General features: G+C 44.1%; 1 protein-coding gene across 7 annotated transcripts in view; it reads left to right on the top strand.

Moving 5' to 3' along the window:
* abr (ABR activator of RhoGEF and GTPase) overlaps positions 1-20,098 on the top strand; it is a 233,895-nt gene that overhangs the window by 211,000 nt on the left and 2,797 nt on the right. For 6 of the 7 annotated variants that reach the window (XM_029700420.1, XM_029700422.1, XM_029700424.1 and 3 more), the window contains 5 exons: positions 14,067-14,126; positions 15,252-15,361; positions 16,825-16,964; positions 18,131-18,265; positions 18,458-18,563. In XM_029700420.1, the coding sequence (XP_029556280.1) occupies positions 14,067-14,126; positions 15,252-15,361; positions 16,825-16,964; positions 18,131-18,265; positions 18,458-18,563 (551 nt within the window). Of the gene's footprint in view, positions 1-1,312; positions 1,916-14,066; positions 14,127-15,251; positions 15,362-16,824; positions 16,965-18,130; positions 18,266-18,457; positions 18,564-20,098 lie in introns of those variants that run through there. The other variant, XM_029700426.1, reaches the window with a different exon arrangement.

The raw sequence follows: 20,098 nt of genomic DNA, 5'->3' as shown, positions 1-20,098 counted from the left end.
TGTTGTGAAAGCAGCAGCTACTTCCTGGGGTCCAACACAGAACATGGGGGGGGGGGGTCAGAGCTGTGTGTAAGTTCACTATGCAAACAATTTGAAATTTAACACAATGTTTCTTATAAAAAGAAGTGATGCAGTCAGTCTCAACTCTTAGCTAAGAGAGACTGGCATGCTTAGTATTGATATTAGCCCTCTGATTACAATGAAGAGCAAGACGTGCCGCTCTGTTCTTGGCCAGCTGCAGCTTAACTAGGTCTTTCTTTGCAGCACTTGACCACATGGCTGGACAATGATCAAGACAAGACAAAACTAGAGGCTGCAGAACTTGCTTTTTGGAGTGTGGTGTCTGAGAGGAGACTGATTCACTCTAGTGGTCTCCAGAGAGGGTGGATAGATATGAGTGATGTCCTGATGTGTGTGGATGGACGGCTGAGGGAGGTGGTGTGTAAGGGGTTAACCAGCGTAGTGGAAATGCTGGGGGTCAATTAGTCCTGCGTCTGTCCCTATGGACCGCTGGGCTGGGGAGAGAGCGGGGGAGTGGGGAGGCAGGGGAGAGTGGTTGGAGTAGTGGGTGTGGAAGCCCACACAGACATAACACACAAGCACACAGATATGCATGCGCATGCTCGCGAACAAACACACACACATAATGGACGGAGGACTCAGTGGAGTGTGGAAGCGTGGAGGAGAAGTCATCTAGAGAAAACGCATGGCAACAGGCGCGCGCTCGCGAACAGACAACAGAGGGGGAGAGAGAAGGACAGAAAGGGGAAGAGAAAAAGGGTGAGGAGAGAGTGGGAGCGAGGGGGTGGAAGGTTTAGAGTACAAAAACGTGCTTCTTGTCACGACACGAGAAGGTGTCTGTGTTTGGTGATAAAATGATTTAGCCTCTTTTTTTTCCCACCGTTGTTAAACTCTGATTTGTGGAGAGTTTGTTCTTTTGAGGTTCTGTTATATGTTGTGTAAATGTGGTTGGTTCTGATGGGATCTAAATAACCCTGTTAAAGATCACATCTCCCTCTTCTCTTTCCTTCTCTTCTTCACATTCCTTATTCCTTTTTTACGCACTTCCTCAATTGGTTACCAATTAGCATGAAGGCTATGAGGAAAGGCACAGAGCAGGGCTTGTCATCTCTCTCGCTCTCCTTCTCTCTGTTATTTGGAGGTGTGTTCTCACATCTGAAGAAATGGAAACCGGTGGTAACGGCAGCAGCTCGTTCACTCCCCCTCCTCCTCCTGCATCACCCTCCCTCCCGGTCTCTCTGCTTCCCCCCTCTCTCTCTCTCTCGCTCCACCTCTCCCTCTCTCTGCTTGCATTACTGGAAATCAGATTGTGAGCTGTGGAGATGCTGGCAGCAGCACAGTGTGGAATTAGCTTGACATCCCAGAGAGGAACCAGTGTGGAATTCTCCGGCTTTAGAAGAATGAAAACCATGTCAGAATCAGGATTCTCTGTTCTCACAGACTGAAGCTGCCTCTCAAACCTTGTGCCCTCCTCATCTGCCTTATCTTCAATTTTCACCTTTATTTTATTCATCTTCATTTCCAAATGAACATCAACTGAGAGAGACTTTTCTAGTCTCCACATTTAAAAGAGAATCCCAACCTTGGTATTTAGTGTTGATCTTTGACATAAGGTTATTCTGGACAGCAGCTACCTTGGGGATTTTGTTCCTAGTTAGTTCATATTATAACCCTGTGGGCAGACGCCTCAGGTAGGATGACGGAAATCCTGGTGTCAGATGTGAACCTGAACACCGTATGTGAGCGGCTGGAGCAGCAGTGCTGTGTGGAGGATCACCAGCAGAACAACCAGCAGCAGCTTCAGCAGCATCAAACCCCCTCAGCCATCAAGAGGCACACCAACACCGGGGCCAAGCTATGGGGTCACGTACGCAGCAAGCTCCTCAGACAAAAGGTCCCCTTTTTCTTTCTTTCTCTTGATCAGCTAAGTCATGGTTGTCCCTCTGTCATTGTCTTCATCTTTATCTCTCTCTTTCCTGTGTGTTTGTTTTCATCCCTTTCTCTCTGTACTTCTATGCACTGTGGTGAAATATACACCTCTAACTGGTACTGTTACTCCAGCTAAAGCCTTCATGCTCTGTGCTGATGTTATTAGATGACGCTGGTATAGAAATGAAAGATTTAGGCAGAGGAGATCATTTACTTGTATAATGTGCTGTTAGTGAGGAACCGCAGTAACTGTCTCATTGCCCTGAGTACTGTGTATGTGTGAGATGCTACAGTAAAGTGAATTCACAGCCTTGACCGTTACTCCCCTACACCCCTCCCCACCCCCTTTTCACTTTCTCACCCTCTCATCCTCCTTCCACATCTACCGCTCTGCTTTTTCCAAGCTCTCTCCTCAGTGTACAGCCAGTGAAGCTGAATGGTGATATACCTCTGTCTGTGGTTGCTGATCTGTTAAGGTAATCAGAGGAGTTTTGGTGTAGCTGAAAGTCTGAGACTGCTCCCTCTGCTGTCCTGTAGAGACATTACCCTGAGACACTTATCTAAGGCCAGAGTGTTGTTGGGAGAGCTTAATTATGACCCACAATCCTCTCAGCAGGGTACATGATAACCCGGGGAGAGACTAATTACTGATCCGTTCCTTACTAAATAGACGGGGCAATTACTGTCATCTCAATGACACGTTGAGAAGCATGTTCCAGTTTACTACGCTTTCAAGTTTGACTGACTCCTCTGTCTGGGGAACACGCACGCACGCACGCACGTAGACCTTAGCTTCAGGTTCTAGGTCAGGGCTCATGCGTGGGAGGAAGGAGAAAGAGAGGTTATTTTTTAGTAAATACTGTTTTTATCCCCTGTGTAGATGTGCAGCACATATATTTTACAGAGGCAGTTAATGTATGGCAGATTGATATCAGTGTGCTGGTATCCATTAGCCACTATACTGTGTCATACACTGAGTACAAAACAGTATGCTCTTTCCATGACAGACTGACCAGGTGAATCCAGGTGAAAGCTAGGATCCCTTATTGATGTGACTTGTTAAATCCACTTCAGTCAGAATAGATGAAGGGCAGGACAGCACATTTACATTTAATGAAATCACTTCAATAGATTGCGCTTCTCTGGCAAAATGTGGAAGCAATATAATGAACCCTGAGCAGCTTATTGTGAATACCAGATCTATAGACAGGTCAGTAAAGACCCTCCTGCTGCTGGTGGCTGGAGTTGACAGGTCTATCTTTCTGCTTGTCTCTCCTGACACTCCAGACCTGGATTACAGGCAGAAATCCCCCCAGCTTTACCCCCATTGATCTCAGCTGATCCCAGACCTATCCACAGCCCTGGCTGTCCTCCTGCACTTCAGGCCTGATCTGGGAATCTGGGAGAGAGGACAGTCTTATCTGTTTGGGCTGTTTTGCTTCTATTTAAATGACATAGACAATTGGTTTGTTCAACTCAGTGCTGCACACTCACAATGTTAGTTTTCTATATACACTGATACTCAGTTTACACACAGAGCCATATTGACTCTCTGTACCTCTCTCATAATCACAGTATAGTACACACCTTCACACACACACACATGCCTACTCTCACACTTGCACATATTTTCACACACTTGATCATGCACTTTCATGTTCATCTCATCTCTCTCACATACACATCCTCCCATAGAAGCATACTTTCACACAGCTATGAGGTCTCATTCATTCATGTTGAGTGAGTCTTTGATGGTTGAGTCTGAGTAAACGTCAGGTCTATGAATTAACCCTGTCTGGGCTGGATCCAAACCCTCCCTCGATGGGGACTACATGAATCATCCACCATATTCATCCTACAGCAGCACAGAGAATCAGGCATTGAACTGGAGGGATTATAGTATCCCTGACATTTCCACTATACCACTCCCATGCTGTTAAAGGGTGCTAAGAGGGAGAGGAAGGAAAGAGAGAGTGTGGGAGAGGGAGAGGAAGAAAAGAGTGGGTGTGGAAGAGGGAGAGGAAGGAAAGAGAGAGTGGGTGTGGAAGAGGGAGAGGAAGAAAAGAGAGTGGGTGTGGGAGAGGGAGAGGAAGGAAAGAGAGAGTGTGTGTGGAAGAGGGAGAGGAAGGAAAGAGAGAGTGGGTGTGTGAGAGGGAGAGGAAGGAAAGAGAGTGGGTATGGACGAGGGAGAGGAAGGAACGAGAGAGTGGGTGTGGAAGAGGGAGAGGAAGAAAAGAGAGTGGGCGTGGGAGAGGGAGAGGAAGGAACGAGGGAGAGGAAGAAAGGAGAGAGTGTGTGTGGAAGAGGGAGAGGAAGGAAAGAGAGTGGGTGTGGGAGAGGAAGAAAAGAGAGAGTGGGTGTGGAAGAGGGAGAGGAAGGAAAGAGAGAGTGGGTGTGGGAGAGGGAGAGGAAGGAAAGAGAGAGTGGGTGTGGAAGAGGGAGAGGAAGGAAAGAGAGTGGGTGTGGGAGAGGGAGAGGAAGGAACGAGGGAGAGGAAGAAAGGAGAGAGTGTGTGTGGAAGAGGAAGGAAAGAGAGTGGGTGTGGAAGAGGGAGAGGAAGGAAAGAGAGAGTGGGTGTGTGAGAGGAAGGAAAGAGAGTGGGTGTGGGAGAGGGAGAGGAAGGAACGAGAGAGTGGGTGTGGAAGAGGGAGAGGAAGAAAAGAGAGTGGGTGTGGGAGAGGGAGAGGAAGGAAAGAGAGAGAGGAAGAAAGGAGAGAGTGTGTGTGGAAGAGGGAGAGGAAGGAAAGAGAGAGTGGGTGTGGACGAGGGAGAGGAAGGAACGAGGGAGAGGAAGAAAGGAGAGAGTGTGTGTGAGAGGGAGAGGAAGGAAAGAGAGTGGGCGTGGGAGAGGGAGAGGAAGGAACGAGAGAGTGGGTGTGGAAGAGGGAGAGGAAGAAAAGAGAGAGTGGGTGTGGAAGAGGGAGAGGAAGAAAAGAGAGAGTGGGTGTGGGAGAGGGAGAGGAAGGAAAGAGTGGGTGTGGAAGAGGGAGAGGAAGGAAAGAGAGAGTGGGTGTGGGAGAGGAAGGAAAGAGAGAGTGGGTGTGGAAGAGGGAGAGGAAGGAAAGAGAGTGGGTGTGGGAGAGGGAGAGGGAGAGGAAGAAAAGAGAGAGTGGGTGAGGGAGAGGAAGGAAAGAGAGAGTGGGTGTGGACGAGGGAGAGGAAGAAAGGAGAGAGTGGGTGTGGGAGAGGAAGGAAAGAGAGAGTGGGTGTGGAAGAGGGAGTTGAACAGAGAGAGTTGTGTTGAACAGACTGCAGTGTGTTTATGTTGAACAGACTGCAGTGTGTTTATGTTGAACAGACTGCAGTGTGTTTATGTTGAACAGACTGCAGTGTGTTTATGTTGAACAGACTGCAGCGGGTTTATGTTGAACAGACTGCAGCAGTGTTTATGTTGAACAGACTGCAGTGTGTTTATGTTGAACAGACTGCAGCAGTGTTTATGTTGAACAGACTGCAGCAGTGTTTATGTTGAACAGACTGCAGCAGTGTTTATGTTGAACAGACTGCAGCAGTGTTTATGTTGAACAGACTGCAGCAGTGTTTATGTTGAACAGACTGCAGCGGGTTTATGTTGAACAGACTGCAGCGGGTTTATGTTGAACAGACTGCAGCAGTGTTTATGTTGAACAGACTGCAGTGTGTGTGTTTGCCATGAAAATAGACATTTAGGCTGAGAGGACGATGGTAGAAAGGAAGGCGAGCGTGTGTGTTGAGAACAGATTTAGATTAGATAGTGAGATTTAGACAGAGAAAGAGGTATGTGTTGAGTAAGCTGCAGCATGTTGATGACTTTTAAACTGGGAGGAAGAGGAGGGAGGTGCGTACAGGACAATGACTCTTACAGCACTAATTAAGACAATGCAGAGGAATCAGAAGCAGGGACTTCAGTAGAGCGAAGGCTGGCTGAGAGTGGCTGAGAGGAGGCTGGCTGAGAGGAGGCTGGCTGAGAGGAGGCTGGCTGAGAGGAGGCTGGCTGAGAGGAGGCTGGCTGAGAGGAGGCTGGCTGAGAGGAGGCTGGCTGAGAGGAGGCTGGCTGAGCGGAGGCTGGCTGAGCGGAGGCTGGCTGAGCGGAGGCTGGCTGAGCGGAGGCTGGCTGAGAGGAGGCTGGCTGAGAGGAGGCTGGCTGAGAGGAGGCTGGCTGAGAGGAGGCTGGCTGAGAGGAGGCTGGCTGAGAGGAGGCTGGCTGAGAGGAGGCTGGCTGAGCGGAGGCTGGCTGAGCGGAGGCTGGCTGAGGCAGAATCAGATATTATACTCTTTTTAACACCATGATCATGATGTTTTCTGTTACATTTGTTCTGAACCCATGTCCTCTCCCATACTGATTTCCATTTTGCCGTGTTATTGTGTTTCACACCTTGGTGGGCATCAGTTACAGTATCCTTAAAGTCCCATGAATTAATCATGAAAAGCAACTGCCTTAAAACCGGAACAAAAGCAGTGTTCTGCTGGTTTGGGTATGACAGAACATAAAGTATAACCATAATTCTCCCCCCTCTCCCATCTCTAAACATATTTCTCAACACATAAAAGGGTGGTGTTCCATTTCAGTTGATTAGTGTAGATGACATGATACTGTTTCATCCCACTGCCTCTTTGAAGGGCCTTAAAATGCCAGCCAGGCCCCTAATGGAGAGTTTTATAGGGCATAAATCTGACTGTCACTACAGGGGGGGGGGGGTCCAGCCCTTCACCCCCATCGATCCCCAACCAGACACCCTCAGACTGGCTAATGAGCTCCAGAGGGGTGGATGGGGGCAAGGCAGCATCCTCAGGCTGGTACCCAGGATGACTTTCTCCCGGCTGGGCTGGGTCAAACCCGCTGTCCCTCGTGGAAGAGTGGGTATTGTTTGGCTAAGTGGGAATAGCAGGGTCATTCTCCCTCCCTCTGGCTCTTGCTCTATCTCTCCCTCGATGGGGCCTACATGAATCATCCAATTAGTCTAGGAGTGTTAAACCACTCGACCCTTTGGTATGGCTCATTACAAACCCTCCGTGGTCTGGGTTCATAAAGAGTGGAGGGTCGGTTTGGCTAACCAGTGTCTACCAAAATGATTTTCCAGTCGTTCCAAACAGAACCATTATTTTTATAATAAAGTTCTGAACCGGTTCAAACCAAAACAAGTAGCGGTTTATATAGTTAATTTTCATTCATTGTTTTAAACACATGAAATCAACAGAGGCATTAGAAACTGGTTCTCAAGAATTTAAAATAACGGTTCTGTTCCGGAACACCAGAGAGAACTTTCGTTCCCGGTTCTGTTTCCGCTCCTCGGTTCTGTTCCTTGAACCGGTGCCAACCCCTGCTACTGTACCTACACAAAGAGTGTTAGCATTCGGCTGGACTAGAGGAATGAAAGTGAAACAAAACACCCTCTCATACGGTATCAATGGTGTTTCCAAATGCTGTTTATCTACCTGCCTATAAATGACCTATACAAGCACTTTTTTTGATGACCCATATTATCACTGTAAATACTCTAATTACAGCTACATTATGGACTAATAAAAAATACAAACTTTCCATCCAAGACCAAAAGAAGGTCATCAAGGGATTGATAATGTGTTTGATAATGCGATTGGAAAACCCTTCTACATGTGATTGAGTTAACAGAAGATAAAACAGATAAGTTGTGGAAACAGCCAATCATTGGAAGTCAGCTGCTTACATGGATTTTACTCTCGGTTTGACATAAGGAAGCCCAAGGACTCAACATACTCTCTTTCTCCCTTTCGCTCTGACTTTGTCTCTTTCTCTTCCTCTCTGTCCTCTCTCTGTCCTCTTTGTCCAGGCTACTGTGAGGCTGACCTGCATGGGACCACACGCTGTAGTGTACAGAACTGTGAGAACATTAGAGTTGGTGGTTATCAGAGAGGTCACCCTCTCCTGTACTACCTGTAAATCACCTGTGTGCTGCAGGCAGAAACATGCTGTTGTTTAAGCCTTGTCTTGAAGCAGATGCCTTTGTTGCATGATGTTTATGAAGTTGGATCTTATACGGTATGCCTGAGACACGTTGCTCTTAGGGGTTGTGATAGGATGCTTGGGCTGGTCCTTGGCCAATCATAACTCTCTGCCTGCTGAGAATGCGTGCTGGTTGGGCTCAAACCAGGAAGTCTTGTCAGGAAGGTCATGACAACCGAGTAAAAAGGCCTTACATTTCACTTGTCTATAATGACATCAGCAGCTGTTTACCAAAGCATGATATTATTAATAAGTAGAGTGATGTTAGCATTTTACATAGCTATGTTATGTATATTTACTCTTATGCTCATCTGCAGCTAATTTTAGACTCAAAATATTGTCAACTCATATTGCTTTGTTTTTGTTTACAATCATCAGGCCAGTAATATAATCTGTCAGCAGAAAAAATAATGATGGTCTTGTTTGTAGAGGTCTTAATAAACAAAAAAACAATCCCTAGGTTGCTGTGTTTAATGAAATGAAAGCGACGGCCCATGCAGTTGAGCTAGTTAGTTTCTAATTAAACCGGATGGGAACATTGCCGCTTATTGTTCATTTAAAACAGAACAGTCAGTCACAGAATGAATATTTAAAATGTAATCTCCCAGTGAACAGAAAGTGAGAGATACAAGGAAAGTAGCAAAGCACAAAGGAAATATTAAGAGGAATTAATGAATTTGCCGTATCAAAAGTTCATACTTCATCATAATTAAGTTCTGCTTTAAATATTGCTGCCAAAATACAAAAAAAATGAAAAAGAATTCCCTCTTAATCTAAATGGATGAATTAAAGAGTATGGCAAGCGTTTGTGTAATCAGACTGCACACTTTTCTTCCCTGATGGCATTGTTCACTTACAATATTATCATGTTTTGAAAACTTCCAGTGCTTTGAAGTTCCACATCCTAGAGGTTGTTTTCCTTCCTCAGATCGGAAGCCATGACAGTTTGTTTTTACATGCATCATTCATAAACCAATTTCTTTGACCAAAACCTAGATCTGTCATTTTATGTCCTATGTGAGAAGCAGGTACCTGGGTGATGGAGACTGGCTGTGTTGTAGATACATTATACCACAGTATCCTCAGGAGGGTTGTGGAGAGTTCAGTAAGAGATGGATTTAGAATAGGAACATCTCCAGAGGGACCTCGGCATCTGTTTTTCAAACTACTTCAATCGTGCCTGGGCTGTGCTCTGTCCCCCGTTGGCATCAGCAGTGGGAGCAGTAGAAGGGCGTCACACCATGTGCGGTACAGTATGTGTGTGTACTGTTTGTGTGTTTTGCCTGCCTTTCTGCACATGTATGTTGATACAAGTGGCAGCCACATGTCCACTGGTCTATACCACACTATACATAGAAGAGAGGTGACATCACAGTCACCTGACTGGCTCTCTTCTCATCCACTGACTTTCCATGCATCAATTCTTTCCCCCTCTCGCTTGTCATAGTAACTCTGTGTGTGTGTGTGTGTGTGTGTGTGCTGGTGATGTCTAGCTAGGTCTCTCAACCAGGTGCTCTGTGCTGAGATAGGGAAGGACCACTAACTTCCCCAGCTGAGCCCCCCGATCCACAGCCAGATCACCATGTCCCCAGCCCACTGAAATAACATTGCAACACACACACACACACACACACACACACACACACACACACACACACACACACAGGAGAGTCGGCCCTCAGAGCCTAGGGGTCGCTCAGAGAACAGTGTGTTCCCACAAAACAGAGCATCATTGCTACTCGTCCGCTCACACTCACATAATTCATGGAACATTTTTCCTCTTCTGTTTTTCTATATGCAGTATGTTCTGTTCCACATGAAAGCTGATTTGTACAGTGTAGTCAGTGTGGATATGCATTGATACAGTATCATCTGACCTACATCATGTATTATCATCCTCTCTCCAGTCAGTCAGTGTTTTAGGCAGCATAAAGGAGGCTTTGACCTCTGGAGGAGTGACAAGGTCCTAATTGGAACCATTGTTTGGTTTAGGATTTCCTATATTTGTGATTTACTGATTTTAATATCCCATATCCTTCCACCAGCTTGTGTTTCACCAGCCTGTCTTTCTTCTACAAACACTGGCTAATAATATGTTTCAAGGATTCTCTGGAGAGAGAGGATGTGGCTTTGTGATTCGTCTCTTGGATTTGGAATAAAAAATACTTTGAGGACCCGCCCCCTTTCTGTCCTTGTTCATGCTTCACCTCATATAGTCTTCCCTCTGATTGGTTTCACTCAAGACAACAACTTTTTTTTTTCTCTCATCTCCTGTTGTTTTACTAGCCAGATGGACATAACCCCAAGTCACGTTGGGGAGATCATTCTTTCCAAAGCAACCTATCTATCTTGTTCCCATCTATCCATCCTCTGTGATAGGTTGAGAATATATCTTGTTCCCATCTATCCGTCCTCTGTGATAGGTTGAGAATATATCTTGTTCCCATCTATCCGTCCTCTGTGATAGGTTGAGAATATATCTTGTTCCCATCTATCCGTCCTCTGTGATAGGTTGAGAATATATCTTGTTCCCATCTATCCGTCCTCTGTGATAGGTTGAGAATATATCTTGTTCCCATCTATCCGTCCTCTGTGATAGGTTGAGAATATAGGGTAGCACCGCACTGAATCAGTGGCACTTTGGTCTGTCTCTCCTTCCCAGGCAAGGAAAGGAAAACTGATAAATTGGGGCAGAAGTTCTTCCTGGAGTTTTGAATAAAGCAGCAGAATATTAGAGGTGAACGGTGGAGTGATTGAGGGGTTAATGGGTGCGCTTGAATGCGCTCTGCTCGGCTGCATAAACATTTTAAATGAATATGTTTTATTGTCACATACACCAGATAGGTGCAGTGAAATGTGTTGTTTTACAGGGTCAGCCATAGTAGTTAGGCTCTTCATTTTTGTATAACCCAATTTGACTCATTTTTTTATGTCTATTGAGAAGTGTGTAGAGCCGTAGACTGTAATTGAGAGAGGGGAGAGGTACTGCATGAAGTTTTAGGGATTGATTTGGGGGGTTACAGTACAGTAGTGAGGACCCCATAGCCATGATTAGGGCAACCTTGTTAAAAGCCCAAACCCTGTTGACAGAATTTTCCCTAATGGTAATAGGTGTCCAAGTAATTGATTCCAAAAACTTTTTTTTATTAGGTAATTAATTAGACTCCCTAAATACAAACTTTTATGAGTGCTAGCTTAATGTAAAGTTAGGAGAAAGTAAGTGTGTTGGCCTTGCGCTCGCTCAGCAACATAATCTAGGAAGGTAGTTATGGTATTCACAGCGAGCTGCTGAATCAGTATATTAAAGGCATTAGCTCCTTGTTGTAGAAGTGCTATGCTAGTCAGTGGCTGCAGTGTCTGTATCTAACACAGCATGTTTAGTGTAAGGTAGGTGGAAAAGCTGTCTGTGAGACTTATATAGAGTGCCTTCAGAAAGTATTTACACACCGTTTTTACATTTAGTTGTTACAAATTGGGATTCAAATGGATATCATTGTATTTTTTTTTACGATCTACAAAAAATACTCAAAGGTCAAAGTGTAAGAAAAATTCTAGCATTTTTTAAAGATGAATGACAAAAAAAACTATAATATAGCTTGATTTAGATAAGTATTCAACCCCCTGAGTCAAAACACCTTTGGCAGCGATTACAGCCGAGAGTCTTTTGGGGTAAATCCCTAAGAGCTTTGCACACCTTGATTGTGAAATATTTGCTCATTATTATTTTTTTAATTGTTCAAGCTCTGTCAAGTTGGTTGTTGATCATTGCTAGACAGCCATTTTCAAGTCTTGCCATAGATTTTCAAGCTGATTTAAGTAACAACTTTAACTAGGCCACTCAGAAACATCCAATGTCGTTTTGGTAAGCAACTCCAGTGTATATTTGGCCTTGTGTTTTAGATTATTGTCCTGCTTTAAGGTGAATTTGTCTCCCAGTGTCTGGTGGAAAGCAGACTGAACCAGGTTTTCCTCTAGGTATTTGCCTGTTCTTAGCTCTATTCTGTTTATTTTAATGATGCAGCCACCACCGTTCTTGAAAATATGAAGAGTGGTACTCAGGGATGTTGTCGGATTTGCCCCAAACATAGTGCTTTGTGTTAGGAAGGACGCCTGTATCTTTGTAGTGACTGGGTGTATTGATACACCCTCCAAAATGTAATGAATAACTGCACTATGCTCAACGGGATATTCAATGTCTGCTTTTATTTTATCTACCAATCGGTGCCCTTCTTTTCGAGGCATTGGAAAACCTCCCTGGTCTTTATGGTTGAATCTGGGTTTGAAATTCGCTACTCAAATTACAAATAATTGTATGTGTGGGGTACAGCGATGGGGTACTCATTCAAAAATCATGAAACCACTATTATTGCACACAGAGTGAGTACATGCAACTTATTATGTTAATTGTTAAGCACATTTTTACTCCTGCATGTATTTAGGCTTGTCATAACGAAGGGGGTTGAATACTTATTGACTCAAGACATTTCAGCTTTTAAATAATTTGTAAAAATGTCTAAAAACTAAATTCCATTCTGACGTTGTGTGTAGATCAGTGGCACAAAATCAAAATGTAATCCATTTTAAATTCAGGCAGATGTCTCTGGGGTTTGCTTCTCATCATACATCATGTCGGAGCTCTATTCTCCCAAGGCAGCATGAGAACTGCCCAGCTCTGCCTCTGCTACTGAGCAGGCTGCAGCGTGTGAGGAAGTCATTTTCATGGCCACTGCTTACCCCTAGAGACAGCCATACGTAAATGGGAAAAACACAACCCCTGTCCCCGTCTCACTTTCTTAAAGAACACACTGCCCTGTCTCTTCCCACAAGCATTTCAGCAGAGCTACAAAGAACTTGGCTCACAACCAGATGACAGTTCAGCTTACAAGAACTAACAGGAACAAGATGAAACTAGCAATATCAATAAAATGGTCGTGAACAGAAAGGGCAGCAGCAGTGCTTCCATTGCTGTGTGTTAGCCTATATTTGTGATTTACTGATTTAATTTGAAAAAGGGGACTTTCTTGTATGGTGTATTTTCATCTCAATCAATGTGATTCTTGTTCACATTAGTGGAAGGAGGGAAATGTGATACATTAGTTAGTTAGCCCAGTAGAGGACTGCTGGGGTGAATGAGCTGATTCATGATGCATGAAAGAGGAAATATTGTGTGTTTTAATGCAGAGATGATCAATGTCATTAGGTAGGGACAGACCCACACAGAGCCCTCAGGCTGGCTAGGCTACAGAGGTTCCTCTCAGTCTAAACACACACATTACCCAGCGTGCACCACTGCTCCATCCACACAGGGGGCAAAGCCCATTTAACTTTATCAGATGTCAGCATCCTATAAATTTTATATGGAGGAGAAAAGAAAAACTGCAGTTGAATCTGAAGTTCCCAGGGATTTTTGGTTATTTAAATATAGACAGGCCAGTCTGGGAATTTCCATTGAGGAGGCAGAAGGAAAACGGGGTCTTATTTTCTCTCCACGTAGCAGCAGTCAGAAAATAGCCCCCCTCCTCCAGCTCATGGTGAAGGGAGAGTCTCGTCTCGGAAAACAAACTGTAACGTGGCCTCTTTGTTCTCTTGGCTGGACTTTAAAGGAGCTCCTCAGAACCTCACCAGAGCATGACGGGAGGGACACATATGGGACAGGTGCTTGAAAGAGAGAGTGAGAGAGCAGTGAACCCTGGGTAGGCAGAGGTCCAGAGCTGGCTAGGTCCAGGGTTGTAGTTATAGAACAACAAGTACAACACAAAACATAGTCGAAGTTAACATAACATGGATGTCTTCATGTTTGTGTCCTAATAAACAGACTAATTCCTCCAGTGCAGTGAACTATGGGTACTCAGAGAGCTGGCTAGGGACTGTGGTGTAATGACAGTCAGATTAAGTTAACACAAGAAGAAAGCACATCACACAGGCACCATGCCAGAAATAAGGCTTTAGTGTCTCTGCTAGAGTGCAGTTGTACATTTAGGATACAAGGAGTGTGTTCTGTGAGGGTCCATGTGATTGTGTCCATGATACTGTACGTGTATTTGAACACTCACTGCTCTTGTCATACCTTCTCTCCTATGAGGTTATGCATTGATTATGGCATGGGCAGAGAATATAACGAAGGAAACTTAGTCATGTTCTTTCTCTATTTCAGCTGGACCCCCAGACGGTGCAGTCCAAGAACTGGCACGTGGACGTCATAGAGATGAATGGGGTAAGGGACACCAGGAACCTTTGGGGCCAGTTTGCCAGACCCAGATCAAGCCTTTTCTTGGACAATAAGCTCTTTCAATGTTGAATCTCCACTGAACATGCTTTTTAATCTAGGACTAGGCTTCATCTGTGTCCAGGAAACCAGCCCTTGATTTCCTAATTCCATTCCTGGTCCTGTCAGTCATTTACCCATTCAACCCCATCAATAGAAGATGACTTGTCAGGGCTTAGTGTGTGGATATTATAATGTAGCTTGTTATGGTTCGCCAGAGACAATGCAATATTATCTTTATGAGCTTGGCCAACTCTGATTTCTCTGCAACACAGTGTTTTTAAACAGCTGTAAACATCTAACCACTCTGGATCCACTTAAACTCCTGGATGTTGTGAAATGATAAAAAAGAAAGCACTTGGAAGCTGTGTATTTTAACCTCATTTTAAATTAGGGACTGCAGATGAGCTGTGTATTTTAACCTCATTTTAAATTAGGGACTGCAGATGAGCTGTGTATTTTAACCTCATTTTAAATTAGGGACTGCAGATGAGCTGTGTATTTTAACCTCATTTTAAATTAGGGACTGCAGATGAGCTGTGTATTTTAAAGTCATTTTAAATTAGGGACTGCAGATGAGCTGTGTATTTTAACCTCATTTTAAATTAGGGACTGCAGATGAGCTGTGTATTTTAAAGTCATTTTAAATTAGGGACTGCAGATGAGCTGTGTATTTTAACCTCATTTTAAATTAGGGACTGCAGATGAGCTGTGTATTTTAACCTCATTTTAAATTAGGGACTGCAGATGAGCTGTGTATTTTAACCTCATTTTAAATTAGGGACTGCAGATGAGCTGTGTATTTTAACCTCATTTTAAATTAGGGACTGCAGATGAGCTGTGTATTTTAACCTCATTTTAAATTAGGGACTGCAGATGAGCTGTGTATTTTAAAGTCATTTTAAATTAGGGACTGCAGATGAGCTGTGTATTTTAAAGTCATTTTAAATTAGGGACTGCAGATGAGCTGTGTCACTAAAAGCTGCTGCAATGTTCACGGTACATAATCCCTGTCAAATAAGAAAATAAAATAATGCAGATTGTTTGACACTTTGTGTGTATTGTTTCCCACAGATCAAGGTGGAGTTCTCCATGAAGTTTACTAGTCGGGACTTGAGTCTGAAGAGAACGCCCTCCAAAAAACAGAGTGGGGTGTTCGGGGTCAAAATCAGTATTGTGACAAAGTAAGCCATGTTGAATTTCTCTCATAGTAGACTAATGAACAAACTACAGTGCCTTCAGAAAGTATTCACACCCTTTGACCTGTTACACATTGTGTTGTGTTACAGCCTGAATTTAAAATGGATTCCATTGAGATTTTGTGTCACTGGCCTACACACACTACCCCATAATGTCAAAGTGGAATTATGTTTTTTGAAATTTCTACAAATGTATTAAAAATTAAAAGCTGAAATGTCTTGAGTCAATAAGTATTCAACCCCTTTGTTATAGCAAGGCTAAATAAGTTCAGGAGTAAAAATTGGCTAAACAAGTCACATAATAAGTTGCATGTGTGCAATAATAGTGTTTAACAGGATTTTTAATGGCTTCCTCATCTCTGTACCCACACATCTGTAAGGTCCCTCAGTCAAGCAGTTAATTCAACCACAAAGACCAATGCCTCGCAAAGAAGGGCACCTATTGGTAGATGACGTTTAAAAAATATATATAAACAGACATTGAATATCCCTTTCAGCATGGTAATATTATTAATTATACTTTACATGGTGTACCACTACAATGATACAGACATCTTTCCTGACTCAGTTGCCGGAGAGGAAGGAAATCGCTCAGGAATTTCACCATGAGGCCAGTTACAGTTTAATTGGTGTGTAGGAGAAAACTGAGGATGGATCAACAACATTAATTACTCCACAATACTAACCTAAATGACAGAGTGAAAAGAAGGAAGCCTGTACAGAATAAAAATATTCCAAAATATGCATCCTGTTTGCAATAAGACACTAAAATAAAACGGCAAAAAAAATTGGATTAGAAATGAACTTTATGTCCTGAATACAAAGCCTTATGTTTGGGGCAAATCCTACTCAACACATCACTGAATACCACTTTTCATATTTTCAAGCATGGTGGTGGCTGCATCATGTTATGGATATGCTTGTCATCGGCAATGACTAGGGAGTTTTTTAGGATAAAAATAAACGCAATAGAGCAGGACAATAACCTAAAACATAAGGCCAAATATACACTGGAGCTGCTTACGAAGACTAGATTAATGAATGTTCTTGAGTGGTGTGGTTAGTTTTTACTTAATTTGGCTTGAAAATCTATGGCAAGACTTGAAAATGGCTGTCTAGCAATGATCAACAATCAACTTGACAGAGCTTGAATCGCTGCCAAAGGTGATTCTAACATGTTGACTCGGGGTTGAATACTTATGTAATCGAGATAAATTTGTGTTTTATTTTTCATGTTTTACAAATGTTAGAATTGAATCAATTTTAATCCTACCTTGCAAAACAACAAAACGTGGGAAAAGTCAAGGTAGTAGTAGTAGTAGTAACAGGACCCTCTCTATAATCTTTCTGTACAGTTTGTTTGATTGCTACGATTAGCATTAACGTTATTTGAAAGGGGCCATGCTGTAATATTAATTCTGATGAGTGTTGGGTTTGTCCCCCAACAGGCGCGAGCGCTCCAAGGTGCCTTACATAGTCCGCCAGTGCATTGAGGAGGTGGAGAAGAGGGGAATCGATGAGGTGGGAATCTACAGGATCTCAGGGGTGGCCACTGACATCCAGGCCCTCAAAGCAGCATTCGACACCAGTAAGAAACACTCATACTACCAACACTGTAAAATACACCTGTCTTCATCAATAGAACCAGGAGTTTGTCCTGGCCATGGGACCTGACCAGGCATAACTCTGGGCCTATAAACTGAGTATAGAAAACATTAAGGACACCTGCTCTTTCCATGACATAGACGGACTAGGTGAATCCAGGTGAATTGAGGTGAAAGCTATGACACCTTATTGATGTCACCTGTTAAATCCACTTCAATCAGCGTAGATGAAGGGGAGAAGACAGGTTAAAGAAGGATTTTTTAGCCTTGATACAATTGATTCATGGATTGTGTATGTGTCCCATTCAGAGGGGGAAAGGGCAAGACAAAACATGTAATTGTAGAGTCCATGTCCCAACGAATTAAGGCTGTTCTGAGGGCAAAGGGGGGGTGCGCAACTCAATATTAGGAAGGTGCTCCTATTGTTTGCTATACTCAGTGTATATAAGATATAACTAGGGCCATGAGTTTTTCCTGGTCAGGTTACGTTATCAGAAATAACTCCAGACCCTACATTATCAACACAAGTCTCCTCCTGAGCTGTCCTGTCGTTCCTCTCCTCCCATCCTCCATGTTGTATGGTGTGCCGGGGTCAGGTTAACAGGCCCATGGCAGAGGGTCTTCAGCCTGGATATTAACAGAGCGAGTTGTGGGAAAGGGCAGGAAGAGCACAGGTCTGGGGAGCTGCAGCTGTCAGCTGTGTGTTGTCCTCTCTGGGAGTCCCAGGGTGCATCCCAAATGGCACCCTATTACTTCTATATTTCATTGCTTTTGACCAGAGCCCTATGGCTCTTTACAGCCAGGCTGATGGTCCCCCTATGGTTAAAGTTGTGCACTGTATATGGCAATGGGTGCCGTTTGGGATGCAACCCATGTCTCTGTCACGGCCCCTAGACCAAACCAAAGATAACCCCCTCGGCGTCTCTCTGCTGTGTTCATGGCTCACTGAGCTGAGGTCACTGGTGGTTTGGTTTTTAAACAGTGTTGTTGCATGTTATGTCATCTCTGGAGCCAGAATGATCAGTCTGGAAATGAACTAGTTGTTTGGTTGAGGTTGATGCTCTTCCCTTGAGCTCATGTGTGTGTGTGTGTGTGTGTGTGTGTGTGTGTGTGTTTGTTTTCCCTCCCCCTCCCTCTCTCCCCTCCACAGATAGCAAAGACATCCTGGTGATGTTGAGTGATATGGACATCAATGCCATTGCAGGGACTCTGAAGCTGTACTTCCGTGAGCTGCCAGAGCCCCTGCTCACTGACCGCCTGTACCCAGCCTTCATGGAGGGCATAGGTACGACCTCTGACCCAGACCATACCAATACAATTAGGATGCATCTCAATAGTCAGTTATAGGGGGGTTATTCCTTGTTTTTAATTGAGACCACAACATTGAAATGATGGTTCACATTCCCTCGTAGAGGGGTAATTCTTAAATTCTCTTCTGTTCTTCTTTCCCCTCTCTTCCTCCTCCTCTTCTCTACAGCTCTGTCAGACCCTGCAGCCAAGGAGAACTGCATGATGCACCTGCTGCGCTCTCTGCCTGACCCTAACCTCATTACCTTCCTCAGCCTGCTGGAGCATCTCAAGAGGTACACACACATAATCTACCATAAAGGCTAGTAACTATTACTGTTGACAGTTGGGCCATATTACCTGGCAGCCTAATACGTTCAGATCGGACATTGGAGGAGTTCTGGCCAGAGTACGGTACATGTGCGAGTGGTTGTTTAAGCCTGCTATAAAACTGTGTTCTGGAGAGCGTCACGTTCAGCTGCACTCTGCCTGCGGTCATGAGGTGTGCTCCTGCTACTGTGACCGCACAACGCTCATTAGCCACTGACTGACTGCCCCAATAAGACAGAGGACAGAGGGAAAAGCCATCAGTGTTCAGGCCAGACATTGTGTGGTTAACAGAGCATACGAATGCCAGGCCCTGGAGAGACAACAAGTATGCACTGGCCCTTTTAAGCCAACCCGTTAGTGGTGAGGTTAAGGAGCTGGACTGAGGAGTTATGGTCCAGTTCGAAGGACGCATTTATGTCAATGAAAAATGACTTCCCTACTGCTAAAATGACTTCTCTACTACTATTTTGTCTTTTGAAAATAGCTGTGATGGTCTCAGTTGGCCAACCATGTGCCAGTCTGGAAAGGCAGTGTGTAACCACATGACATCATGATGGTGCCTGTTAAAACTGCCTTGAATTTGAAGGGCACGGTAGAGGAGGGCACAACCACAGACTGGTAACCACTAGCATTGGCAGGAACACTTAGGAAACACTTATGGGTCTCCTCCGATCGCCCACATCTGTCATCAGCTACAGTAGTAATGGCCTGTGTGGGGACTTCATACTCTGAGTAAAGGAATAGTTTTCACCACCAGACTTTTAAAAGATCAGGTTTATGTGTTTGTTATGGTTTTATTTCACTTTTATTTGAACAGGCAGTCACGTTGAGACCAAGGTCTCTCTTACAGCTGGACTGTGTAATTTCAAAAATATACACATCACTACAATATGAAAAGCAAAGCAGAAATACAAAACAGTCATAGAAAACAAACACATTCTACATTAAAAGGGTCCTCAATCAGCCGTCTGATATGCCCTAGAGGCACTAATTCATCACATTTTACAATGACAAATGAGACTGAAAAATGTGTTAAGTCAGAGTATATCATTTTCCTCTAGCTATATAACGGGAACTAGAGGGAACTAAGACCAAGTTTAATGCATAGTGCTGCTTGCCAATTTCAGTCACACATTACTTCACTCACGCCTCCTCCCAGAAGTTGGTGTTCAGTTAATCCTTGCATTGAGATTGAAAAATGAGAAAAGAAAGCTTAGAGCTGTGTGTATCCCCAGTAGAGGGGTTTTATAGTGTGTGTGAAGCTGCTGCAATATAAATGGACGTCAGAGTTTGGCAGGCAAGCAGGAAGGTGCATAGATATTAATCAGATTTCTACCTATGGGCAGGCCTGAGGTCAGTCTACAGGGCTAGCGCTGGGTCAGAATACAACCCTACTGCTCCATGTAGCCATTATGGTGGCCTGATCCCAGTACAGCTCTTTAACATCCATCAGTGCAGACAGTGCACTCTGCAGTCAGTCAGCAGAATGTACACAGAATGC

Source organism: Salmo trutta, chromosome 19 (genome assembly GCF_901001165.1).
Source record: "Salmo trutta chromosome 19, fSalTru1.1, whole genome shotgun sequence".
Classification (NCBI taxonomy): Eukaryota; Metazoa; Chordata; class Actinopteri; order Salmoniformes; family Salmonidae; genus Salmo; species Salmo trutta.
The sequence above is the reverse complement of the archived record's forward strand: the minus strand, read 5'-3'. Positions and strand labels throughout refer to the sequence as shown.